General features: G+C 65.9%; 4 protein-coding genes across 5 annotated transcripts; all 4 read right to left on the reverse strand.

Annotated features, from left to right (window-relative positions):
- Positions 1–1217: 1217 nt before the first annotated feature.
- On the reverse strand, positions 1218–9381 carry IDH3B (isocitrate dehydrogenase (NAD(+)) 3 non-catalytic subunit beta). The gene is made up of 12 exons (XM_059817492.1): positions 9346–9381; positions 8714–8794; positions 6957–7055; positions 5977–6097; positions 5484–5544; positions 4860–4992; positions 4281–4414; positions 3732–3834; positions 2872–3018; positions 2652–2746; positions 2488–2548; positions 1218–2076 (listed from the first exon to the last, which is right to left on the reverse strand). The coding sequence occupies exons 1-12, from the start codon at positions 9379–9381 to the stop codon at positions 1987–1989; spliced, it is 1161 nt and encodes a 386-aa protein (XP_059673475.1). The 3' UTR covers positions 1218–1986.
- A 684-nt stretch (positions 9382–10065) lies between these two features.
- Positions 10066–19652, reverse strand: VPS16 (VPS16 core subunit of CORVET and HOPS complexes). Of its 2 annotated transcripts, XM_059817789.1 has the most exons (24): positions 19572–19652; positions 19182–19270; positions 18954–19051; positions 18198–18326; positions 17675–17819; positions 17493–17608; positions 17028–17150; positions 16063–16118; positions 15767–15856; positions 15078–15172; positions 14256–14332; positions 13890–14021; positions 13654–13781; positions 13226–13261; positions 12904–13012; positions 12698–12832; positions 12488–12596; positions 12159–12256; positions 11970–12074; positions 11453–11530; positions 11062–11231; positions 10860–10956; positions 10565–10668; positions 10066–10228 (listed from the first exon to the last, which is right to left on the reverse strand). In XM_059817789.1, exons 1-24 carry the CDS (start codon positions 19622–19624, stop codon positions 10084–10086), a joined length of 2517 nt encoding a protein of 838 aa, XP_059673772.1. In that variant the 5' UTR covers positions 19625–19652; the 3' UTR covers positions 10066–10083. The 2 variants fall into 2 exon arrangements, with proteins under 2 accessions (XP_059673772.1, XP_059673773.1); XM_059817790.1 differs by lacking the exons at positions 13654–13781; positions 13890–14021; positions 14256–14332; positions 15078–15172.
- Positions 19653–20711: 1059 nt separating this feature from the next.
- LOC132317045 (probable N-acetyltransferase CML5) lies at positions 20712–21398 on the reverse strand. Its single transcript, XM_059817833.1, has one exon. The coding sequence runs from the start codon at positions 21396–21398 to the stop codon at positions 20712–20714; it is 687 nt and encodes a 228-aa protein (XP_059673816.1).
- A 2762-nt stretch (positions 21399–24160) lies between these two features.
- LOC132317046 (probable N-acetyltransferase camello) lies at positions 24161–25249 on the reverse strand. The gene is made up of 2 exons (XM_059817834.1): positions 25234–25249; positions 24161–24837 (listed from the first exon to the last, which is right to left on the reverse strand). The coding sequence occupies exon 2, from the start codon at positions 24827–24829 to the stop codon at positions 24161–24163; it is 669 nt and encodes a 222-aa protein (XP_059673817.1). The 5' UTR covers positions 24830–24837; positions 25234–25249.
- Positions 25250–25954: the final 705 nt, after the last annotated feature.

Here is a 25954-nt window from a genome sequence, read left to right on the forward strand (position 1 = left end):
TCACGCTGCCACGGGTGTCCTTCCCCAGCTCGGCTGGGTGAGGAGGGAAGGGACGGCGCTGTGGCTGTGGGGAGCACTCCCAGCAGACCCCCGTCATGCTGCAGAGCCCATTTTTATTAAAGGGAAGCAATAAATTACCGGGCGGGAGCAGGGAGGACGAGGCAAGGGGCCCTAGACATCCAGGGCAGCTATCACGGCTTGGGTGAAATCCAGGGACGTAGCGTAGCCCCCCATGTCCGCCGTGCGCACCTGCAAGGAGAGGGGAGCGTTAGCGAGGAGGGAGGGGGTCCCTGCAGCACGGCGGGGACCCCCTGGCCCTGCGCTGGGTGCTGTCGTTGCAGGACCGGGCCCCCCTGAGGGACGCTCCTTTGGGCTGTCCCCAAGGAGTGTCCCTGTGCCCCAGGGAGGTTGGAGGAGGCATGATGGGGACAGCCGGAGGGAGCCAAAGGCGCGCCCTGCCCCACACCACCTGCGAGGGGCATTGGCCACCCTGCGCTTTGGTGTGTCTGTGGGCCTGCACAAGCGCTGGGCCACTTGCCCCTGGTTCCAGCACAAGCCCCCATGGCAGGGGGTGCTCGGGGGCTGCTGGCCCCTCTGCCAGCACCTGCTTCCAGGGGGGCCTTGAGGGGGGGGCAGGAGTTGAAGCAGCAGAGGATGTCATGGCAGCCCCTCCCCAGGCAGAGCCAGTCCCTGGGGCTCACCTACCCCAGCAGGCCGGAGGGGACGGTGACGGGCTGGCAGCGGCCGTGCAGGACCGGTGCTGAGCCCTTCCCCTGGCTGAAGCCCTGCTCCCTGGGCACGGCCCTGTGCTTCGCTGCCAGTCCAGCTTCTGGTGGCGGCCAACAGCCCTTGGCAGCCGCCCTACAACCTGCCCCGGTGCCCTCCCAGGGCTTGGGCCAACCCTGAGGCACGGTGCAGGGCAGGGGCAGAGCCAGGTGGGGAACAGGACCTGGGCCGGGCAGGGGTGGAGGGAAGCGTTGGACCCTTTATTTGCAAACACCAATACAAAGCACAGCGTTAAACACAAGTCCCAGTCGCTCTCTCACACACACAGCACCCGGCCACAGCGGCCGCCTGACAGGACAGAGCTTCCGTGGTCCCACCAAGCGCTTTCGCAGCCCAGCACCACATTCACTGCTGGTCCCCAGCGCCCCCCGCCCAGGAGCCACACGGGCTCCAGGAGCTCCCTGGGCGGGGGGGAGAGGTCGGGGCGCTGCCGCAGCAGAGCGCAGGGGTTGGACAGTCCTGGGCTCTGCCTGCTGTGGGGCAAGCAGTCGCTGGGCAGAGGCACTGCCCCACTGGGGGTGGCTCAGCTCAGAGCCCTGTGCTCCCCAGGCAGGCCCCCCCCACCCTCAGAAACCAACCACAAACTCACACTGGGGGGGCAACAAGAGCAGCCCTCCTCATCCTGCACCGGTTCCCAGCAGGTGGGAGGTGAGAAAGCCTCGCGGCCGCCTCTCCCTACACCGGGGATTGTGCCAGGAAGGGGAACCTCGCTCTGCGCGAGCAGCTTGCCCTTGTGCGTTCTGGATGCGGGGCCTCGGCCCTGTGGTCCCATTTATTGCTGAAGCCTCTGTGGGCAGAAGGGTCCTACAGTAACCGTGGTTCCGCTGTCCCTGGGAGCTGCCTGCCAAGCTTGGGGTGCTGCCTGTTCACCCCTGAGTTGCCCCGGCAAGCCCCGAGATCCACACTGCCCTCCTCGCACGGAAGGCACAGCAGAGACGGGGAACCGCACTCCGAAGGGAGCCCTGCCCTCGGTCCCTCCAGCGATCCCCGCTGGTGGTGACTGGGGGTGGTTACTGGGCTCTGGGCAGGGCAGGGGGAGAGCCACCCTCCTCCTCCTCCTCCCCCGGGGCACCAGGGACCCTCGGCCAGGGCATGCTGCGCCGGGCGGGGAGGGGGAAGGACACGCTGCTGGGCCGTAAGCTATGGGAAGCTGCTGCAGGGTGCAGTGAAGTCCCCGACTCCCCGGGGCGAGCGGGGTTCCTAGGCACCATAGTGGGGGTGCAGGTTGTCAATCACAGACTTCACGAAGTCAGAAGTGGTGGAGTAACCGCCCAAGTCCCGTGTCCGAACCTAAAAATCCAACACAGGGAAGGGGAGAAACAAGGGAGAAACGTGATCGTGAACCGAGTGAAATGATTTGTGAGAAGGGAGAGGAGAGCAGCTTCCCTCTACGCACCCTGCCAGAGACCCCAGCGGGGCGGCACGCAAGAAAGAAGCCGTCTGACGTCCCCCAGCCCTGCCAGACCTTCCCTAGCCAGCAAGCACCGCTATGGGCAGCAGGAGCAATCCCCGAGACAAGCACAGAGGGGCCGACCGCAGCTGACTACAGCCACAGCTGCACGCAGACAGGTTTCTGAGCCGGGAAGAGGCGAGGAGGTCGGAGACTGGCACTTATCCGTCGGGGAGAACACAGAGCAGCTCGCTACCACAAACACTCACACAGCTACAGACACACAGCAAGGCCGGCTGTCCAACACTCACTTTTCCGACTTTGATCACCTTCTTCACCGCATCTGCGATCAAATTGGAGTGAAATTCCAAGCTGGTGAGAGGAAAGGAGCCATGGGTCAGTCCCTCCGTCAGCCCCTGGCTGGGCTGAGGCAGCGCAGCCCACCCCACCGCAGCCCCACGCGAAAGGCACCTACTTGAGATGCCGCAGCATGTTGGCGGCCGAGAGCAGCATGGCAGTGGGATTGGCGATGTTCCTGCCCACGGCCTGGGCGAAGGGGTGGCGGGCGCCCTGCGGGAGGAGAAGCTGCGGTGATGGACCATCTTCCACACCCCTGTCCCCAGCAGCACCCCCCGCCCTGATAACTCGGGGTGCTGGTACGGCACAGCAGCCTCCCGGGAGCCGAGACTCCTCACCATCTCGAACACGGCGTACTCAGCGCTGTAGCTCTCCCCGGGAACCACGCCGGCGCCACCCACCAAGCCAGCCGCCAGGTTATCGATGATGTTCCCGTAGAGGTTCGGCATGACCAGGACGTCGAACTGGTAGGGGTTCTGCACCAGCTGCATGGAGGGAACAGGAGGACGTGAGGCCCTGCGCACCCAACACGGCTGCAGGCAGCTCGACAGCCCTCGGGTCAGGGCAGGGTCACAACTCCGGTGGAGCAGCAGAACCCACGGTGTCTGAAAACATCCCCAAACTGTGCTCAGGTGACAGCCAGGAGCACGCAGAGCCATGCTGAAACAGCCTGGGAGCCACAGACCTATGGCACGTGGCAGAGTTTTGCAAGCCCAGATGAGACATAGCTGCGCCAGGGGAGGTTTAGATTGGATACTAAGAAAAATTTCTTCACTGAAAGGGTTGTCAAACATTGGAATGGGCTGCCGAGGGACGTGGTGGAGTCACCATCCCTGGAGGTATTTAAAAGACATGTGGATGAGGCGCTTAGGGACACAGTTTAGTGGTGGGCTTGGCAGTTAGGTTAACAGTTGGACTTGATGATCTTAAAGGTCTTTCCCAACCTAAATGATTCTGTGATTCTAAATGTCCCTGCCACCTTCAGTCCCTGCAGCTCCTGCCCTCAGCTGGAGCAGAGCAGGGAGATGGCTCCTGCCTTGTGCAAGGAGCAAACCTCGGGCCAGGGCGGCCACCTGGACCTGCCAAGCTGTCAGCGGCAGCAGCTTTTCAGGTTTCAGATCTTTACGGCTTGGCTCAGCAGGCCCAGCGGCAGCGGGCAGTGCAGAGCGGCTCTGGGGCAGGGAAAGGGGATCCTCACCTGCATGCAGCAGTTGTCAATGATCATGGTGTCAAATTTGATCTTGGGGTACAGTTCTGCCACTTCTTCACAGCACTGCAGGAAGAGCCCGTCGCCTAATTTCCTGCGAGACGAGAAACACATCAAAGGGCTTGCAGGACAGCGGTGAAATCATTACAGCAGCAGGTAATCCACTAGCAACGGGCGTCCCGCCGCAGCAGGGCAGGGGAAGGCAGGCAACCCTAGAGCCCCCCGCACCACTGCACACCCACAGCCACAGGTGGTGAAATCGGGGCCTGGGGGAGCTGAGAGGGATCAGCTTTCAGTGCCAGAGCTTTCCCCCTTCTCAGCTGACAGCCTCCAGGATGCAGCTGTCGGGCCTCATGCTGGAGATGAGACCATAGAGGGAACAAACCCTGTTCCCAGGGAAAGCCCAGCCTCTCTGGAAGCAGACTGGCACTGCTCTGATCGGGATCAAAAGCTGAGAGCAACGAGGACCCAGACGTGAGAGCGGTCACGTGCCTGACAACCAGACAGCGCTCCAAACCTGCTCCTGTGGCACTCACTCACATAATGTTGGCTTTGTGCACAGCCGTGACCTTAGAGCGCCCTTTTTTGGTGGCGTAGTCAAAGGCGAACTTGGCAATGCGCTGCGACTTGGCCCGGGTGATGATCTTCAGGCACTCGATGACTCCCTTTGCGCTCTAGACAGGAAAGGGAGCGTGAGCAGCCGTCGCACGCGCCACGCAGCCCAGCACCCTGCCTCACCAACCCACACCACGCCGACAGCCCCGGCGCTTTGAGAGAGAGATGAGGTATCTTCGCCTGGGGCTGGATCACCCCCCATCAAGAGGTTCCTTAACACCCATGTCCCTTTCTTCTGGCATTATCCCTCCTGCAGCCCACCACCATCCTCCTGCGTGCATTCATATCACTAAATAATCTCCTAATTCCACCACTCTCACTTCGTACATCACTGCTGCTCCAGCCAGTCCCTCAGTTGTGCTGAACAGCTCTGCTATGGAAAGCAGGAATGTGTTCCCAGCAGCAAGGAAAGTCACACATCCCGGGGCAGGTTTCCCTGTCCTTCAGCGAGGCCAGCAATAACCCCAAGCAAAGCACCCGCACGCTGGAGGGAGGCTCCCGTACCTCATGTTCCAGAGAGCTGTACTCCCCCTCCGTCTGCTCACGAATGATCACGAGATCCAAGTTGTTGTGGCGCGTTTTATAGCCCGGTAAGCTCTTCACATGGACAACATTTGCAAACAAGTCTAATTTGCGCCTGCGAGAGAAGCGGCAGCAGAGTCAGCATTTCATCATAACCTATTTCTGGGGCAGCGTCTGTTCCCTGCAAGTACTCGGGGTAACAGCTGGTGATGGTGCAAACAGCTCCCCACCTCCTGATGTCTTCCCATATCTATCTACCCATCCATCCATCTACCTTCCCCCTTATGGATCATGAGACAGCCACACCTCGTCACAGCATGGCTTCGATGACCCTCTGTCGAGGCAGGCCACCACTGCCCGCTTCCCAGCCACCCACCCTCTCCTCTCCAGGACCCCCAAGGAAGCAGGCAGTGGGATCACACTCAACAGAAGCAGCTCCCGGCCACAGACAGTCCTTCAGGATCTTTTGCTTCCCGATAACATATTAATTTCCCATCTGGCCTAGACTTGCTTCCTTCAGCCCCCCGGTTCAGTGGCAGAACACCACGACCAAACACAATACAGTTTTCCCAGTGACTGACATGTCAGTCGGGGGACCGAGCTCACCTGAGCCTCATGTCGTAAGAAGCCAGCTCTCCCTTGTACTCCATGGGGGTGTGGATCTTGCCTGGGGGACAACATGGAGCAGGAGTAAGAACACAGCACGGAGCACGCTGACGGCCGCTAAGGACATCGCCTGAACCCAGGAGACAGGGCAGCCAGGGTCGGGGCAGGGGGTGCTTCAAGAGAACCCCAGCCAAGCGTGGAGTGATCTCTCGCTATACGGGACCCTGACGAGGCCCTTTGCTTCTCTGGGCCATACGAAGAGATCTCGTTTCAAAAGCAGAAGCTGGATATAACCTCCCCTTTGGTAAGCTCAGCAAGTATTTCAGTAATTGGCTGCTTAGCTTAAAGACAGCATGTTTCCTTCTCCAGAACCTAACCACAGAAATTCCTGCCCTCCGAAAGCACCCAACGGCGTTTGAGATAAGGCAACATTTCCTGCAGGCAGAGCGGAGAGCCCCTCCTGGCTGGACAGACCGCTAGCGCAAGTCCTTACCTATAAGAGCGACTTTACTTTCCTTCATAGAGTCAACCACCTGATCCAGTTTTTCTTCCGACGCCATGTTCTGCACCTCGCTCAGGTGATGCTCATCGAAGACCACAGGCACGCTGGCAGCCTGGGCGAGAGACGCAGAGACAGAGCCGCCGCTCCGTCAGATCAGAGACCCAGCAGGGAACTCAAACCACACGTTACAGAGGGCCGCTGACGGGGGGCTCGGAGAGCTGGGACGTGAGGCCTTAAACCAGCCAGACTGCCTGCTCAGTGAGAAGAGGGAACCTGGACCTCTGGGTCACTTCGGTTCCAACTGAACAACGATGTTTTCTGTCACCTTTAACACCAGGACTCCCCTTCCTTACTGTAATTATAGTTTCAGCCGCGTAACCGATATCGTGGCAGACAACCCCACGTTTGCTGCCTTTGATGTGACAGAACGTGTGTGGTAGAAGACAGAACTATATGAACTACCGACTTCCTCCCCGAGTTCTGACGTTGCTGCCTGAGAGCAGGGCTCGTCACAGATTAGGAAGGAGGTCAGAAAGACATAAAGGGTTCTGGACAGCTGGACAATGACCACCCTGCAGCCACATTCCCGAGAGGAGCAGTGAGGATGGCTTGTGTCCTGCCTGCCACCAGCCTGGACAGCATCAGGGCGTGCTGCTGCCTCGGCAGAGGGAGAAGGACTGAGCGGGCGATGGACCCAGACTCTGCTGGCTCCAGGACACGGTCCCAGGCTGGGAATATTTTCACCCTGAAGAACGAGGCAGTTTGCAAGACTGCTGCTCAAGCTGAACCTACTTATGGAAAGGGTGAGATCCCAGGGTTTTTCACAACCGTCTCTCTTCTGCACCGCAGAAGACAGACAGGTTGGTCCTGGAGTGTCTCTGGATCAGCAGCATCTTTAAGCAACTCTGCAGCTGCTGCTCCTCCGTTCGTTCTCCATCCATCCCATCCCACCAAAGGGCAGGAGCCCTTACCTTGAACACCTCCTTGACGGCGTGCATGAGCTCCGGGCCCACCCCGTCTCCGGGCAGCATGGTGACCTGGAACGTGCCCTCAGACTTGGCATTTTCTGACTACACAGAAAACAAAGAAGAGTCAGACCTTCTGCTGCACTCCAGAGCCCAATCCAAACAGGACCCCTAACCTGCAAGCAGCTGGTTGAACTTGAACTAGGAGACACCCGATATCCTGCAATCCACTGCCAACCTAAAGACTTTTTCCTCATACGGTGTCTCCAGGTGCGATCCCTCCCTCTGCACAGCAGAAATCTTTCTTACTGGGCACTAAGAGCACAATCTCACGCTATTAGATTTTCTCTCATTTCTAGTTCATGTCCTCAGGATCCTCCTGTGCAACAGCCTCGTCTTCCTGTTGTATTCACATTGTCTCGCAGCTTTTTATTGAGCATGTTTTTTTTTTTTGAACACAAAATCAGTCTCAGAAATAATTCTTGAGATGTTCCACTCGTAATCCACCTCCAAATCTATGCTGCCTGCTCCCCCACCTTAGCTGCCTCCTATTTTTACACAGTCCATTTACTAATCCCCACCTTCTTTAACCAGTAATGCCCCGTACAGAGCTGACCTCCAGGCATGAGATTTCACAGAACCAGCCTCAGGGACTAGACAGTCACGGTAAGAGACAAGAACTGCACCCAACAATTTAATCGGACAACGAAACAAGTAAACAAGCAGCAACGCCATAGGACACGAGAAATGCATGTGCGTCAGTGACACGAAACATGAAGTGTAGGCAAACAGCGATCACAGAAAGGCAAAATGAAAGAGCAAGTGTGAAAAGAAAGGAGAATGTTTTCTTTACTTTTGATTTTTAATATCTCAGAGAACACAACCATGGAATCAAGTTCCAGAGCAGAAAACCTTGCCTACCATTCAGCAACTCAATTTCAAAAAGAGGCAAAACATCTGCAGAGGAAACCGTGGCACAGCCCCAAGCTCAAGGTCAAAAGAACACAGTCTCAGGGCCGACCCCTTCCCTTCAACATCTTAAATAATAACACTAGACATCTTCACTTATAAATGGAACTGGGTGCGAACACACCATCCCGTCAGCCTGAACGTAACTGACGTTAACTCTCTACCTGGCACTTGGGTTGTTTCTTCCACCCTCAGCTCATCTCTCCATCACAGCTCTTTTCCTGACCAGAGAGTCTGAATAATGCTTCTGTGTGCTAAGCTACCCCTAGCTCTTACATTATTCAATCTCTAATCATTATCGAGTTACTTCCTGTATTATTTTTTATATTGACTACCACAAGTAAGTATAGTAAAATTAGGATTACATAGCAAAGACCGGATCAAAAAGATTTTCACTATTGCATTAATGCTGCACTCTGTCTAGTGGTTTGAGCTGTACCAGCACAAAAAGACTCGCCATCGCAACCCTGCCAGCAGCGCCCTGCACGCAGGGGAGGCTGAGCCGGAGGCCAGAGAGGGACTTCTAGAGAAGGAGGGAGCGAGGCTGGAGAACACGCTCCTCCAAGAGTGAGAAAAGCCGCTTCCACTAAGCGGAGCCTGCCCGGGAACATTTCCACTGCCCGGAAACATTTCCACTGCCCAGGGACCGCCGCTGCCCGCCCCTCGCTCTCCCCTGTTCCCCTGCTCCCCACAGCAGTGCCGCGCCCTGCACTGAGTGCCGGGGGCTGACTGCGCTCAGGGTGGGCCTGGGGGCTCAGGGTGGGCCTGGGGGCTCTGGGAACCCCCCCGCTCACCTTGGCCCGCGGGATCTGCTGGAGGGCGGCGGAGGCACGCAGGCCCCTCCACACCCCGAGGCTCTGGGCGCGCAGGAGGCCCTGGGGCGGAGGCAGCAGGAAGGTGAGACACAGCGAGTCCGCAGGGAGCCCCAACCTGGAGGTGCCCCCCACCCCCAAACACAGAATAACCGCCCCCCGTCTGGTTTGACCCACACCCCCTTCCTCCCAGCCCAAACTAACCCCCCCACCAGCTCAGCCCCCTGCCCAGGCTTTACGCCCTGTCCCAGACTGACCCCCCCAATCCACATCAACCCCCCCGGCCTAGACCGACCCCTCAGCCCCCAACCCAGACCCCCCATCCAGACCGACCCCCCCCGATCCAGCTGGACCCCTCATCCCTGGCCCCAGACCCTACACCCTGTCCCAGATCGCCCCCCCCCCTCCCCGTCCAGCCCGGACCCTTCACCCTCTCTGACCCCCTCCAGCCCAGACCGACGCCCCCAACCCATCCAGCCCTTCCCCCCCCAGCCCAGCCCACCCATCCAGCCCTTCCCCCCCAGCCCAGACTGACTCCCCCGACTCAGACAGACCCCCCATCCCCGCCAAAGCACAGCCCCCCACCCCGCTCTGACCACCCGCCCCCCCCTCACCCCGGCGGCCGCCCGTCCCACGCTGAGCGCCGCCATCTTGCCGCCCCACAATGCACCGCGGCTGCGGCACGGCGGGAGGACGTAGGGCGGAAGGGGCGGGGCCTAGCCGAGCCCTGCGGCGCCCCCTGGCGGGCGGGCAGAGACAGGCCATATCCCCCCCCACCGCTCCCCGACCCCCGGGAGGGGCCCAGGGCCCCCCCCGAGTCCCCTGGGGACATCCCCCCTTCCAGACCTCCCCAGGGCCTGCTCCCCGTCCCCTGGCACCCCCCCCAACCCCAGAGCCCCCCATGAATGCCCTACAGCCCCCCCTGTGTAATCCTGGGCCCGCGGCCCCCGGCCCCCCCGCGCTGGGGGTGTCGAGCGGGGGGGGGTGCCAATGGGGGTGCCAACGGGGGTGCCAAGCATTCCTCACCGGAGACAGGACAGCGAGCTCTTCTCTTTATTGAAGAAGGAAGGTGGCCATAGGGCGAGGGGGGCCCCCCGTGGGGTGGGGGCCACACAGGCGCTGGGGGGTCCCGCTGCCGCGCTTCGCAGCCGGCGAGGAAGACCTCCGCCACCCTGCCCTCGTCCCCACAGCAAGGCGAAGGCGTGGGGGGGCCGGAGGAGCAGCAGCCTGGGGTGGGGGGCCAGGGCGGAGAAGCCCGGAGTGGTCCCAGCGGCAGGACAGGGGGCTGGAGCCCCCCCGGGAGCGCACGGTGGGCAGGGGCCCAGGGCAGGGTGTCGTGCCCCCCCCGGGGCTCACTTCTTCAGGAGCTGGGCTCGGGCCCGGTTCAGCTTCTCCGCCACGGCGGCGTCGGTGCTGGCGGTGCACTTGGAAAGGACGAAGTTCATCTCCGTCTCGTTCTTGTGCTCGATGGCAGCATCGGCCGCCTGGTCCAGGTCCCTGCGGCAGAGCGGGGGAGCTGGGGGGGGGGCACGGGGCGAGGCGGGGGGTGGCAGCCCCAGCCCCCCCAGCCACCATTCCCCCCCATCCTGGAGGCACCAGCTCCCACGGGCAGGTACCCCACACAGCCCTCACCGGCTGCTGAGGACGAGGCTCCGTGTGCCCCCCCAGCACCACCCATGTGCTCCCGGGGGGTCTCATCCATCCCTGGTTCACCCCAAGACCCCCAAATCCCCAGCCACGCTGCATGAGGAACATAGCTGCTCCTGGGGGCTCTGCCCTGTGCACCCCCAGCTGCCCCCCAGCCACCCCCAGGCTGGGGCCGAGCCGACGCACCCCACCAGGACGAAGGCCTTGACGCGCTGTTCGGCTGTCACGCGGGGCGCGTACTTCTTGGCCTCGTAACGGTTGTGGTGCTTCACCGAGATCTCCACGAAGGGCTGGAGAGGAGAGAAGCGGGGTGAGAGGGCGGGGGGCTGGCTACTGGGCCCCCTCCGGCTTCAGCCCTTGCCCCACGTGAGCCTGCCCGGGCTGCTCCATGCAGTGCCCTCCTGCTGCCCCACAGCACGGCCCAGCCCCACAGCCACCCACGGGGCAGGGCTGGCCCCCTTCCAGCATGGAAATCTCTTACCAGGTAGCCGATGGGTGACTTCTTGCTCTTGGAGAACTTCTCCATCTCCTCCCAGTCCCCGCGGTTGGCCAGGGCGCTGATCTTCAGCCACCAGTACCTGGGGACACACATCAAGCTGGGTCCTCTAGCAGCCCCCCCGGCACGGCTCCTGCCCAGGGTGAGCCCCCGGGGCTGCACAGAGAAGCCCCCCCCTGGGACCAACCTCTTGTCAGGGATCTTGAACTCGCGGTAGAGCTGCTCGGCTCGCTTGTGGTGGCCGTCCAGGATGAGGTTGGAGACGGTGTCGTGCAGCGAGAGGTCGAGATAGGGCTTGTCAAAGTCCTCCTGGAGGTGCCGCTGGAGCCGCAGGAGTTTGATCTGATCCTCTGTGGCCTGGGGAGCAAAGCGCCAGCCTAAAGGGTCCCCGTCCCAGCTCTGCCCATGGGGCCCAGAAGGTCCTTGCCCCAGCAAGCAATGGCAGGAGCCCAGCCAGCCTCAGCCACGGAGCAGGGCAGGGGGACCGGTGGTGCCACGTCAAGCGGAGGTGGCCCAGCCGAAGCCCTGTGCCCACCGGTAATGCCCCATGGCACCTCCCCGGCCCTGACCGCACTCACTTTGGCAGCAAACTCGTTCTTGGCTTTGTAGTACTCGTCCAGGGCGTTCTGCAGAGCTCCTACTCGCCCTTCGATGCGCTGGGGACAGAGAGCACGGCCACTTCACACCCTGCCAGCACGGATGCCACGCTGCAGGGACAGGGCAGCACCCTCAGAGCCCCCCAGGCGGGGCAGGACGGGTGTCTGGTGCCGAGACACGGCCAAGGCGAACCTCCGTTTCTGCCATGCTTTTTGTCGATCCCCAGAGACGGGCAGAGGGCTGGGCCCTCCCTAGCCCTGGGTGGGATCCTGACCTCCCCAGCACACGCAGGACGGGCTGGGTGTCTGCTAGCACAGAGCCCCGAGGGGACAACGGCCCTTGGGTACGAGGTGGGGAGCTCCCTTCCCACACCTGGAGCCCACCCCTGCCCCACCACACTGCCTCTCCCCGGCCACACCGCTCCCTGGGCGATGAGGAGCCAGCCCGGAGCCCGCCAGCCCTTCCTCCCCGCTCCTCCTGCCGCTGCCAGGCACAGACCTTCTCCGAGTAGCTGGAGTGGACGTGGAAGTTGCCGAGCTCCTGGTGATTGTCGTCCTGGTTGTACAGGTCCTTCAGCGTCTCCCGCTCCTGGTGCTTGCAGAACTGGGGAGCAACGGGGGGGTTAGGGCATGTGGGGACGGACACCACGGTGGCTCCCGGGGCCAGGCGTGCGGTGGCAGCCCCTACCTGGCGGTACAGGCTCAGGGCCACCGGCTGGTTCTGCAGCGTCATGAAGAAGGTGCCGCGATTCAGCTCGTTCTTCAGGTGGAGCACGACGGTGTAGACTGGGGCAGAGTGTGTGGTTCAGGAGCTGGGGGACGGGGACCCTGCCCCCTGCACGGCCGGCCCCAGGGAGCAGCGCTGGGAGGGGAGCGAGCACTGCTCCACAGGGATCAAGCAGATCCCGCCACCCTCATCCCACAAGGCACAAAGCCACAAACAGGCTCCCCCAGACCCAAATCCCTCTCCTCCTCTACAGAGCCCCTCCTCTGCCCAGCCCTGGCCCTGACCCTTACCCAGGTCAGTGTCCCCACTCTCGATGGCTTTGCTGAGGGCCAGCTTGCTCCGCTTCATCTTCAGCAGCAGTGGGACCTGCTCCCCAGAGCGCGGCTCATACTCCAGCAGCTGCAGGCGGCAGAGAGGTTATCAAGACCGTGGCCACCACGTGTGACCCTCCCAGCCATCCCACCGCCCAGCCAGACACGCCACAACCCCAGCCAAGAGACCTTGATGGCCAGCTCCGTCCTGCCGCAGTCGTAAGCCCGGGCGGCAATCTCGGAGTAGGAGATGCCCGGCGTATCGCCCAGCTTCTGGTTGATGGCATGGGCCACCTCCTCGTCGGACTTGTCCTTCTGCTGCACCTGGAAGGGTGCGAGCGGAGGGGTCTCCACACAGCCCCGGCCGGGCAGAGCGCTCCGAGCTGCCTCCTTACCTTGTAGCAGGCCCAGTGGGCCAGGATGCGGCTGACACCCTGGATCTCCGAGAGGCGCAGGTACTCGCAGATCCTGATGGCCAGAGGGTAGAGCCGCCGCAGGACCAGCCTGGTGTGGCACACAGCGGGTCAGCGGCACGGCCCCACACGGGTCCGAGGAGTCGAGCAGCTGGACCGGCCTCGCGGGGGTCCTGAGCTCACTCAGCGCCCGGCCCGGGGGGACAGAGACCATGGGGATGGGGATTGCAGTGTAGCCAGACACTGCCTCGGCCCAGGCTGCTCGGGGACGGGGCTGTCACGTCCAGCTCATGGGAACCCTTACCTGTCCAGCAGGACCTCGATGGTGAGCCGCTTGTATCTGTGGGGACAGTCAAGGGACCACAAAAGCCCGTGGAGCACAGGCAACGCATAGTAGGTGCCCGCCCTGCTCCCGACAGCAGCCCCGAGCCAGCTGGGCCGGCCCCGGCGCATATGGCTATAGGGCCAGCTTGGCTCTGCGAGCACTGCAGGTCAGCTCTGCGGGGTGTGATGAGCGTAGAGGCCTCAGCTACACACCCCTGCCATGGGGCCCAGGGCACAGCTGGGGCCCGAACCCTGCGGGGCCGGCAGCTAAGCAGCTCTGCAGCTCTCTCCTCCCCATCTCGCTCCACCCCAGCAGGGCCTGGAGCCCCAAACAGCACTGATCCTGCCTGGGGCAGATCCTGCGCCCGCCCCGGGGTCATCACTCATGCACCGTCCCATGGAGGATACTGGGTGAAGGTGAGGGGGATGCCAATCTGGTAGTCCCGGATGGCGTTGAGCACCCGCAAGTCCTGGCACATGCGCACGAAGTTCTCCGGGGGGAACTTGTCGATGAAGCACTTCCCAAAGGAGGCTGCCTGTGGGAAGAGGCGTGCGGCACTGGGGCTGTGCCGGCCACAGCAGGACCGCCAGACAGGAGGGAGACACTTCCAGCTGCAGCCAAAGCCTCCCTGCGCCTCGCTCACCCTCAGCAGCGACTTCTGGGTGTCCGGCTCGTGCTCGTAGCCAGCTGCCTCGATGCACTGGCTCACCGCCTCCGGGAGCAGCTTCTGGTCCTTGATCTCCCGCAGGTACTCGTCTGCCTTCTGGCTCTCCTTCTGCAGGGGAGCGCAGCCCGTGGGGAGAGCGGTGGGGTGCTCACCAGCCAGGGTGAGCCCTGGAAGCCCCAGCACCCCTGGGACCGGGGGCCAAGGGAGCCCTTGGCCCCGGCAGGGACTTCCAGGCTCTCCCCCTTCCCATCACCGCGCGATAACGCTGGCAGCAGTTTGCATCAGAACCACCCCAACCTCCTCAGGGACAGGGAGGACCCAGAGCGGGGCAGCGGGCCGTACCTCGTACTCCTTCTGCGCCTCCAGCAGAAGTGCCCCCGGGGCCATGGAGGCGATCTTGAAGATCTCCTGGCTGGCCTCTGCAGATGGGGGAAAAAAACCCCGTGAGAGGCTGCCGCAGCCCAGGCGCATCACCTGCACCCGCTGCAACCTGCTCCCCACCACCCCTGCCTGCAGCGCTGGGACCCCTGGGGCATTGCCGGCCACCGCCGACCCGAGGAGCTGGGCAGAGCTGTGTCGACGGACAGCACGGGGCCGCTCTTCCAGCCCTCGCGACTGCAGCACCCAGTGAACACCGACCCAAGGGTGCAAGAGATGGAGGCAGCTGCCAGGACACGTGCATCCCGAGGAGCTATTCCCCCCAACAGAGCCACGGCAGCTCCCGGGCAGCTCCGCTCTGGAAGCACGAGGGTGGCAGCAGCGCGGGAGGTGAGGAATAGACGTGCCGAGCTGTGCCAGGCCTCAGCTGAAAGCACAGGGGCTCTGGCCGCAGGAGGGAGGGGGCAGCTTGCAGGGCCCCCGCTCACGACACAGGGGCTCGGCAGAGCTGGCAAAGGAGGGGACCAGAACCGGCACGGTGCTGGGGAAGGAGGGAACCCAGGGCCAGGCGAGGGACTGGGATCAGAGCCCTGCACTAGATCTGGCTGGTGGGGCTCGGGGCACGGCTCTACTCCACTGCGGGACTGTCACCACCCCCTGAGCCTCCAGAAAGGGCTGGGCAGGCCGGACCCTCACACACAGAGCTGGGCACGGTCACGGGCCGTGTCCTGGGCGCAGAGCAGTGCAGGAGGGACCACGCAGCCTCACCACCCGGCTCCATCTCACCTGGGATCTCGTGCAGGAACTCGTGGGAGGTGCGAGACAAGATTCGTACCCCGTCCAGCTCTGGCACCAGGTAGGAGTCCTCATCCAGGACAAACCTGCGCTCCCAGCTAAGGGCTCGCGGGAAGAAAGGGGTTCTGGGTGCAGCCCAGCCCAGCCCTGCTGTGGGCCAGCTGCAGCGATGCCAAGGAGCGACCCCCTGGAGCCCCGTCCCCCCACTTCCCACGGAGAGGCAGCAGGACACAGGGTCAGCACTTGGGAGGGACAGGAATCCCCCCACCCACGGCAGCCTTCGCACTTGGGGAACTGGGACAGGACCTCGGCAGGGACAGCACTCCCAGCACGGGGACTTTGGTGGCTCCCAGCACCAGCGCTGCTCTCGCAGCTGAGGTGGAGCAGGATCCCCTCAGCAGGAAAGCTTGGGGAAGGGGGGCAAGGGCCGGTGTGGGGGAGTAGACAGGAGGGGTTTTCGCTGCTGTACAGGACCGTGTTGGCTGGGGCCGGGCAGGGGAGACAGTGACAAAACTACAGAGGAGAGGAACAAGCTCAGCCTCCTCTGGCTGTCCTGGGGGGCCGCTGACACCACTGGTGTTCCTGGAGCCCCCCTCGCCCAAGACAGAGACGGCGGTGGCCCAAGGAGGCCCGTAGTTTGGGCCGACCTTCAGAAATGACACCTCTTCCCCAAAGGATACTGGATGCACTCCGTGGAGTTCCCTGCCACCATCAGCTGCCGGTCCCAGGCCATCACCACAGCACGCTGCCGGCTCCGGGGACGCATGCACCTGCCAGGGAGCCCCAGTCCTGGCTTAACCCCGGCCCAGCTGCAGCCCCCACGCCTGCAGCAGGGACGCAAGAGGGTCCCCGCTTGTCCCAGGGAGGCAGCGGGGTGGCCGCAGAGCCGAGCGGACCCCGGCAAAGGCTCAGGGTAGCGGAGAAGCGCGGGTGGGCACGGCCAGGGGCAGAGGGGGCTGGCAGGGAGGCCACTCACCAAACCATCTGCTTGGGCGGAGATCGGATGCTGCTGTTGAACTCGCAGAGCTTCTCCTGCGGCAGGAGAGAGCTGGGTCAGGGGGACGGCGGCACAGGGACGGATGGCATCGCCTGTGCTGCCGGGGCCACGCGCTGAGGGGAGCTGCTGGGGGATGAGCAGCGCAGACCAGGCTGTGTTGGGCACTGGGAGCGTGGGTGCTGCACTGTGAGTGGGTCCCGCGGCAGCACCCGGCCCCATCTCTAGCTCTGGAAGCAGCCAGGGCTGCAGCTGACGCAGCTGAAGGGAGAGGACGCTGTGTGAGCACGAGAAACACTCCTCCATTGCTGCAGCACACAGCTTGCCTGCACACAGAGCAAGAAGCTGCTTGCGCTCGACTGAGACCCGGTAAGCGAACGAAGGCAAAAGGAGAAGGATTGGTTTCGGAGGGCATGGAAGGAAACCAGCACCTCACCAGCACGAGCCCCACAGCGTGGGGGAATCTGCAGGGCAGAATCAAGACTCGCAAGCAAGGCGCCCTCGCCGAAGTGACTCCGCCAGCAGTGGCAATAAGGCTGAAACTACCCAAGAAACAGTACTAGAACCACCAAGTTTGGGTACAGATGTAACAGAACTGTGACCGGTGGGGAAAACGTAATTAGTGGTGGGTTGTTTATCTGGGGAGGGGGGGCGGTTTGGACAGAGAAAGGGAAGTGCAAGGCCAGTAAAAGGGTAGGTTCAGAAATAGTAAAAGTGGGGAGTAAGGTGTAAATCAGGTGAAGAGCAGAAGAGGGTGGATCTCCCGAGGACAGGAGTGCAGACGCCTGCGGACGGCGGCGAGGCTGACCTGCAGACCCGAGTCCACAGGGACCTCGAGGGAACCTGCGTGGACACCCCACCCTGCCGGATCTGTCTGCCAGACGCGGAGAGGAGGGGTGGGCTGACACCCCAATGCCCTGTGACAGGGAGGGAAGGGAGACGCTCACCTTCAGCGTGGCCAGCCCCATCCAGATGTAGCCGGTGTCGGTGAAGAGCGCCAGGCAGCGGTAGTTGAAGGACACGGCCATCTGCAGGTAGGCGCCGGCGGAGGGGCTCATGCCAGGGGGGGTCTGGGAGAGGGAAAGGGAGGGGGTCACACCTGGGGGGCACACTCTGGGGACACGGGATGTGCCGCACACCGGCACCAACACTGCGTAAGGGGCTGGGAACTGGTCAGAGCGGGGGTGTCCCTTCCCACCCTGCGCCTGCTCCACCCTCAACCCTTTGCCCCTGGCCAGGATGGGGACAGATGTCCCTGCCCGGGGGACAGCGGGGGGAAGGACCTGCCAGCGAGTGCTGGAGGCTGGAGAGCAGCCCCGTGGGACAGCAGGAGACAGGGGAGGTCCTGCCAGTGAGTGCAGGGGGCTGCAGACCGCCCTGCTCCCCGCGGACACCCGCCACGGCTCCCTCACCACCACGGAGCAGGAGGTGTTGTCCAGGAGGTAGAGGTCCTGTCCGACTGCCAGCAGGACGATGGTGACTCTGTCCTGGGACAGCACAGCCCAGCAGGAGGGCGGCTTCTGCAGACCTGCCGGGGACCAGCGTCAGGCCCCCGCGCCCGGCCGGAGCGAGGGGCAGCGGGGAGGGGACGCACCGGGAACCTCGGGCATCCTGCGCAGCTTCAGGTCATCGATGTTGGTGGTCAGGGAGAAACGGTGCGCCCCGGTGAGGATGGCCACGCCGGTGCCATACTCTGTGTGGAAGACCTTCGCCTCCAGCACGTGGTTCTGCAGCACCTCCTGTGCCACGGAGAGAGAGCTGGGCCCGGGCCGAGGCAGCTGGGGCTCGGCACCGTGCTGCCGCTGCTCTGGGAACAAAACCACCCCGGGGAGGAGCGAGCCCAGCCCCGTGCTGCACTACTGGCAGGTGTCCCAGCTCAGGCAGGCCTTGCTCCTGCAGTGAAGAGGGGATCATTCTGGCCCCAGGGGCCACAGGGATGGTTGCCAGCTCATTCCCAAAGGCAGGCAGCCCTGCAGGGAGGCTGGGAGAGCCCCAAGCTTCCCACTGTGCCCCGCGGGGCTGGGGGAGCACTCAGGGAGACCTTGCAGCATTTCACTTCTCCATCGCACAAACCCAACCCTGGGCATCTCTTGAGCTTCCCGTCCTGCCTCACTCACGTTGCCCATGCTGAAGTGGCGCTTGAACTCGCAGAAAAGGTTGTAGACGAGAACAGTGCCGTCCTCCTGGATGCAAAGCAGGTCCTCGCTGGCCGTCCAGCCCAGCTGCACCAGCTGGCCACTCTTCCACTGCGGGCAGGAGACACGTGAGCGCACCACAGGGCTGCTCACCTCCCAGCCGGCCCAGCCCCAGAGACATCCCTCCAGGAGACATATGTGAAGCCAACGGCCATGGTTGGGCATCCGCAGCTCTGATGGCCCCGGCTGCCCCAGCTCTGCAGGGCCCCGTGGTTGCGGCAGCTTTCCCTGTCCCTCCACATCATCACTGCCCTGCGTCCGCCCCAGCCCCGGACACGGGGAAGGCAGGATGCTCCTGCGGCACCAACGCTGCAGCTCCCTTCTCCCAGGACCGGGCAGCTTTCCTCTCCCTACAGCTCTCCCTGTTCCCCCCTCGCACACGCCACCATTCCCGAGCAACTTCTCCAAAGCTTTCAGGGGCTGCAGGAGCTGCACTGAGCCATCACCCCGGAGAGCTTAGGGTGCCGAGGACACACGGCAGCATCCTGCTTCCCTGTGGAGAGACTAGAGCTGCGAGCCCTTCCACAGCCCCCCGGCCCGTGGGCTTATCACTACAGCCTCTGGCATCCTCCGAGGGGCAGCTGGGACTATCCCAAGCTCTCTGGCACATCACAGACCTCCACAGAGCACCTGAGGCGCAGCTTAACGGAGGGGGCGGCCGACCCAGGGGCAGCTCACCGGGATGCTGGCCAGGAGAAGCCCTGAGGCTGAGTAGATCTCCAGCAGCGGCCGGGCGCTGGGGGATTTCTCCTTCCGGGCGTTGTTCTTCAGCAGAGCTGCGGGTGCGATGGGACAGCCCATCTGAGCCGCAGCCCCGCTGCCGTCACCATGGGGGGGCCAGGACAGCCCCCGTCCCGTGGCTCCTGCCCCAGCGCAGGGTCCCGGGGGGCCGGGGCCCAGCCCTACCTATGGGCCCCCCGTACGGGGCGGCTGCCACCAGGCAGTCCCGCAGGTCCTCCTTCAGGCTCCACTCCATGGTGTACAGCTCGAACTTCCTACAGGCGATGGACAGACAGATGGATGGACAGGCGGCAGACCGAGGGACTGGGGGGCGAGGGACGGTGCCCACCCCCTGCGCGGCCCGGGGAACCCCCAGCCAGCCCCAAACCCACGGCTGCCCCGCGACCCGCCGACCAGCCCTGCGACCCCCCAGCCAGCCCCAGGGCCCCCCACCACCCTGAGAACCCCCGAGCAGCCCCAAGGCCCGCGGGCGGCCCCAGCACCCCCCCGACCAGCCCCGGGAGCCCCCGGCCGGCCCCGGGGAGGCGCTGCCTCTCGCCCCCCGCCGCCCCTCACCGGTAGAAGGCCTCCTCGCCCAGCGGGTTCCAGTTGGCCGTGTAACAGTCCATGGTGCCGGGACGGGACGGGCCGAACCGGGCGCTGCCGGCGCCGCCGCCTCTACCTGCGCTTCTGCCTGCGCTTCCGCCCGCCCCGCCCCGCCGCGACGCCGACTCGGCCGCCGCCATATTGAGTGAGGGCACCGCGGGGTAGGGTGGGGGAGAACCGCCGCCATCTTGAGTGAGGGCACGACGGGTCGGCGCCGCCGCCATCTTCAGTGAGGGCACGGCCGCGGGCCCGCTCCCGGTGTCCCCTCTCCCCGGGGGTGTCCCCTGCCCCCGGGGGTGTCCCCTGCCCCCGCGGTGTCCCCCGCCGCCATCCCAGGATGACCCCCCAGCACCCCGGGGATCCCTGCTCCCCCCTGTCCCCAGCACGGGGGTCCTTCTGCCCGGGGCGGCCCTGTCCCCCCACGTCCCCCGCGGTGCCTCTGGGGCAGCTCCGGGCCCTTCCCGGGGGCAGAGCGGGCACCGCCGGTCCGGTGGCATCGTCCGCGTTATCCGCGGCCCCACGGCCGGGCGGGGGGCGGGGGAGGCCGGGGGGAGCGGGGCTGGCAGGCGTGCGCAGGCACACGCGGCGGCGGCACGTGCACACGCGTGTGCAGGCAGGCGCAGAGACGCGCACGTGTGCGGACTCACACGCATGTGTGCAAACTCGCATGCACCTGTGCAAACTCGCATGCACGTATGCAGACACGTACGCGGCCACGTGCACGCGCGCAGGCACGCAACGCGCAGGCGCGCCGCACAGACTCGCACCGTGCACGCGCATGCACGCGCAGCCACGTACACACCCCACGCGGCTTTCCCGACGGTCTCTCTTTATTTCTCGCTTCTAGAAAACTAGGAAAGGCCCCGGCGGCCCGGCCCGGCGCAGCCCCCGTCCCCCGCTGCCGACCCCATCCGGGTGCCACGGCGGTGCCAGGCGTGCCGCGGTCAGGGGTGCCGTGGTGGTGCCTCGCGGGCCGGGGATGCTGCAGCGGTGCTGAGCGTGCCAGGGCCGGTGTCAGGGGTGCTGCGGTGGTGCCTCACGTGCCGGGGCTGGGGTCAGGGGTGCCGCGGCGGTGCCTCACGTGCCGGGGTCGGGGTGCCATGGCAGTGCCTAGTGCGGCGGGGCTGCGGTGCGGCCGGGCAGGTCGTAGCGGTAGTGGAAGATCTGGAAGCAGAGGAGGCGGCCGAGCAGCGAGGGGCTGAAGGCGCCCACCTTCCTGAAGCCCTGCCCCTCGTAGAGCCGCTGGGCCGCCACCTGCACCATGGAGGTGGAGAGGACCACCGCCCCGTACCCCCGCGCCCGGGCGAAGCGCAGCACCTCCCCGCAGAGCGCTTTGGAGATGCCCCGGCCCCGGTAGTCCTTGCTGACCGACATTCGCTTCAGCTCCAGGGCCCCCCCTCTCTCGGCCGGATCCTGCGGCGGTGCCACGGCCACCATGCCCACCACGGCCCCCCCGGCCTCCGCCACCCAGAAGCAGGAGTCGGGCGCCCGCAGGTAGCTGGTGGGGATGTCGCAGAGGTCGGTGCTCAGCGCCTGGCACACGTAGGAGGTGCTGAAGGAGCGGACCAGGAGCCAGGTAGCCACCAGCGCCAGCGCCACGGCCCCCAGCCCCAGCACCCAGTAGCCGGCGGCTGCCCGCACCGCCACGAAGAGGACCAGCAGCCCCAGCTGCGCCCGCACCGAGCGCAGGACGTGGCGGTAGCCGGCCGGCGCGTGCTCCAAGATGCCACGGGCGAAGAGGGTCCGCACGACGTCGTAGTCCTGGTCGCGGTACTGCCGGATGCGGTAGGACGCCATGGGCTGCCGGCACCTGCGGTGCAGCACGGGGGGCTCAGGGCAGTGCCCGCCTCAGACGGGGACCCCCAGAGTATCCCCAGAGCCCATCGCCGGGGACGGCACGGCCGGCGAACAGGCAGGAATCGCTGCCCGAGCACTGCGCAGCCGCGTTAGCTCCCGTCGGCGGGCACCAGCCTGAGCTCTGCATCACCCGGCCGGCGTAATTACCCTCTTCTCACTTAAAAATCACCATCACCAGCCTCGCCTGGGGTGGGCGTCTGGGAATCCCAGCCCCCGGCCCCTTGTGGGGTTCCTGCCCCCCCCCCACCGCCCCACTCCTCCTCCCACACCCCTCTTTCCCCTTGGGGATCCCATGAACACCTCAAGCATCGCCCGTCTCATCCCGGTATTCCCCGCTTCCCCCCGGGCTGGAGCAGTGGCTGTGCCGGGGCCGGTCCCACATGGGGGGGTCCCTGTGAAGGCAGGGGTGCAGCGGGTTGGGGGGTCCCAACTCCCCCTTGACGGGGCCTCAGGGATTCACACAAACCCCCACCCCAGGCTGCAGGGAGCGGGTTTGGGCTGGGACACCCAGGAGGGGGGAGCGGGGCCTGGGGGGGGACAAAGGGAAGATCAGGAGGATCTGGGGGTGCCTGCCCCCCCTCCCCAAGCAGCCCCGGGACCCCTGGCACTCACCGGCAGCGGTGCCGGCTCCCCAGGAGCCGCGGCGCAAGGAAACCCGGGCAGAGGCGGGAGCAGGGCAAAGGGACACGGGGGGGGGGGGGGTGACCGGCACAGAAACCCCCGTGGACTTGTGCCCCTGCTCGCGGTGGGGGGGCTGAGCCACCCTGAGCACAGGGACCCCCAGGGAAGGGGTTGGGGGCCCCGAGCTGCCGAAATCCCTGCACTGGCCTCGTTACTGGGAGCTAAGGGGGAGCGTGGTCTCAGCCCCCCCGGGGTCCCGGCACCCCACAACCCCCCCCTTGGCAAACCCCCAGTCCCCCCCCGCCTGCTGCTACCGGCTCTGCTGCTCCTCAAACCGGGGACCGCAGCTGTGTGGGTCCTCTGGGCAAACGGGGGGGGTCCCTCGCCAGACCCTGGGGGTCCCTCGCCAGACCCTGGGGGTCCGGCAACCCCTCCTGCAAAGAAGGGGGGGCCTTTGCTTCCCGCAGCCCCAGTGCCGGCCTGTGCCGGCGGCTCCCACCGCTGCCGCAGAAAGATGCCGGCTCCCTTCAGCCGATCGTTCTGCAACCCTTGGGGGTCTCGTCCAGCTTGGGGAGGGGGGGGGCTCTGGTGACAGCACCGGGCTGTACCCCCAGATTGGCCCTTACCCGGACTGATGGCAGCTCCGGGGACGCAGCAAGCGCAGGCGCCGAAGGGGAAGTGCCGCCCCCGCCGATGCCGGGATGCTGCCATAAACCGAGCCCTGAGAAGGTTACGGGGTCACGCTCAGCCTTGGATGGGTGAATGGCGGGGGGGCCCACTTCTGCGTGGGGACGGGGGTCCCGGGCAGTGGCGGGGGACGGGCTCTGCCCGTCCCCCGCCACTGCCCGGGATCCCCGTCCCCGCCAAATGGAGGAGATGCTTCGGCACCGGACCCCCACAGCAGGGGAAGCATCACCGAGGGGGGGGTCCAGGCACATTTAACCCCTTTGCCAGCCCCTGAGGGCTGCTATAGCCCCCAGCCCCCTCCACCCCAAACCCCACTTTGCGGGGGGGCTGAGCCCCACGGCACCCACCCAGCCCAGCCCCACGGGGGACTTTGCCCGGACCCAACCGCAGGCAGCCGGGGTGCCCGGTGCTGCCAGGCTCCCTGCCAGGGGGGCCGAGGCTTGTTTTACGGCCAAGTCACCTTTCATCCCTTGAGCGAAGGCCGCCGGGGTCCAAGGTGGGGGCACAAGGACCTCTTGGGGACGGCCAGCCCCCAGGAACGGGTGTCCTCAACCCGGGGGAACCGGCTGGCAACCGGCTTACCACCGTCCCTTGCCCAGGGACGCCCACTGGCACAGGGGGGCCGGGGGAAGCGCGGTAGCATCGTCGCCCATGGGCGCAGGTCGGTGCTGTCCCCCCAGCCCCGTGCTGGATCCTTCCCGTGGGGAAACCGCGGGGGTCCTTGAGGTGCCGGTGACCCCCATCATCCTGCTGGGGTGGCCACCCCGGGACCCTGTGCCAGCGCCGGAAAAACGACCCATCCCAGCGCTGTGGACGGTCCTTTATTTGTCCATCCCATATAGGAGCAGCGCCCGACCCGCAGGCACCGTGGGGTGGCTGGGGGGGGACGTGGCCGGGGGTCTCCCTCAGGCAGCCACGTACCCCCAAGGGACACGGAGGCATCAGGGCCAGGCAGGGCACAGCCTCCCCCCGGGAACCCCCCCTGGCAGGCTGCACCCCACCCCGGGCAGGGCTCACTGGGGAGCAGTGTGGCACCTCCACCTCCCAGCAGGCTGCAGACGGCCGCCCTGGCCCCCCCTCTGCGCCCCACAGACCCCTCCACCGCATGTGGCACGGGGGTCCCTACCCCCCGTGCCGCCCCTGCGTGCAGCACGCTCCCTGAGAAGCAACGCCCGCGCCGCTCCATGGCAAGGCACGAGCCGGGGGGGACCCAGCGCCCCGCGGCAGCACCGTGGCCGGCGGGCACGGTCAAGGGCAGCAGCCCGTGGCACAGCCAGCACAGCGGGGCTCCGGGCACGGGCTCCCCCGGTGCCCCTCGGCCCCATGCAGGGCTCGTGCCTGGCTGTGCCGGTGCCGGGGCGCAATGCCCACCCTCCCAGGGGCCGTGGCGAGGCTCAGGGCGCGCCGGACAGGTCGTAGCGGTAGGTGGTGATGGTGCAGTTGGCCAGGCGGCCGTAGACGGTGGGCAGGACGTAGCGGCGGTGCCGGCGGAAGCCCAGGTGCTCGTAGAGGGCGTGAGCCTCGTGCTGCAGCATCAGCGTGTTGAGCACCACGGCCCGGCAGCCGCGCTGCCGCGCGAAGGCCAGCACGGTGCGGCCCAGCGCCGTGGCGATGCCCAGGCCCCGGTAATCCTTCCGCACCGACATCCTCTTCAAGGCCAGCTCCCCGTCGGCGCCGTCGTCGGCCGGCCGCGCCCCCACCGTGCCCACCACCCGCTCGTCCGCCTCCGCCACCCAGAAGCGGGCCCCGGCGCTCTCGGCGTAGGCAGCCGCGATGTCCCGCAGGTCGTCCCCGAGGCAGCGGTCGATGTAGGTGCTCCAGGCGCAGCCCAGGAGGTGCCGGGCCAGCGCCAGCAGCAGGGTGAGGGCCAGGACGGGCAGCAGCAGGGAGCGGGCGCTGGCCAGCAGCAGGCAGAAGGTGCAGCCCAGCGCCAGCAGCGCCCAGGGCTGCCGCAGCACGTGCAGGCACAGCGCCGGCGCGTGCTCGCTCATGCCGGCGGCGAAGACCTCGCGCACCGCCTCGTAGTCCTCCTCGCGGTAGGGACGGATCCGGTACTCCACCATGGTGCGTGCTGCGGTGGGAGGCGGCGGGGGGGGCTCAGCCCCGGCAGGTGCCCCCCCCCCCCCCCCGGGGGGGGCCTCGGGGGTCCCGCAGATCCCGGGGGCTGCGTGGCACCGGCGAGCACCGGCTGCCCGCGGGGCCGGGGTGGTGCGGGCAGGCCAGGGGTCACCCCCAGCCCCACGGACCCCCCCTCCTCGCACAGGCGCCCCCCCCCCCCGCACCCCACGGGCCCGCTCTGCCCCCCGGGACCCCTCCCCGCCGCCCCCGGAGGCGACCCCGCACACCTCCCCACGAGCCCCCCCTTTCCGTGGGGCCCCTCAGCCTCCACGAGGCCCTCCCCGCACCCCCGGACCCCCCTCCGCACCCCCCCGGTGCCCCCCCGCCCCGGACGCCCCCCCCCGCTCACCGCGCCCTCCGCCCGCACCCGCGCCGCCGCCAGCGCCCGGCGGACGCTGAGAGGGCTCGCGAGCCATTGGCCGCCGCGCCTTCCGGGGACACGCCTCTCCCCGCCGCCACGAGCCAATAGACGCCGGGCGAGGGGCGGCGGGGGTGGAGCCGCGGAGGGGATGGAGTGACGCCGGGAGGAGGGAGAGCTGATCACGTGAGTTGGGCTTGGGGAGGGCGGGACGGAGGGAAGGGGCGGAGCCAGAGTGTGGAGGCGGAGCCTCCGTCCCCGGAGGCGCCATTGCCCTTCAGGGCAAGGGCGGGGCAAGGGGTGGGCGTGGCCACTAGGGGCGGGGCTTGCCGGAGGCACCGGGCTGGGCTGGGGCGTGGGGCAGGATCGGGCCCCGTCCCTTCCCCACCGGACCCGTGTGCCGGACCAGGGCAGGATCGGGCCCCGTCCCTTCCCCACCGGACCCATGTGCCGGACCAGGGCAGGATCGGGCCCCGTCCCTTCCCCACCGGACCCGTGTGCCGGACCAGGGCAGGATCGGGCCCCGTCCCTTCCCCACCGGACCCGTGTGCAGGACCGGGGCAGGATCGGGCCCCGTCCCTTCCCCACCGGACCCCTGTGCCGGACCAGGGCAGGATCGGGCCCCGTCCCTTCCCCACCGGACCCCTGTGCCGGACCGGGGCAGGATCGGGCCCCGTCCCTTCCCCACCGGACCCGTGTGCCGGACCGGGGC

The sequence above is a fragment of the Gavia stellata genome, chromosome 5 (assembly GCF_030936135.1).
Source record: "Gavia stellata isolate bGavSte3 chromosome 5, bGavSte3.hap2, whole genome shotgun sequence".
NCBI lineage: Eukaryota > Metazoa > Chordata > Aves > Gaviiformes > Gaviidae > Gavia > Gavia stellata.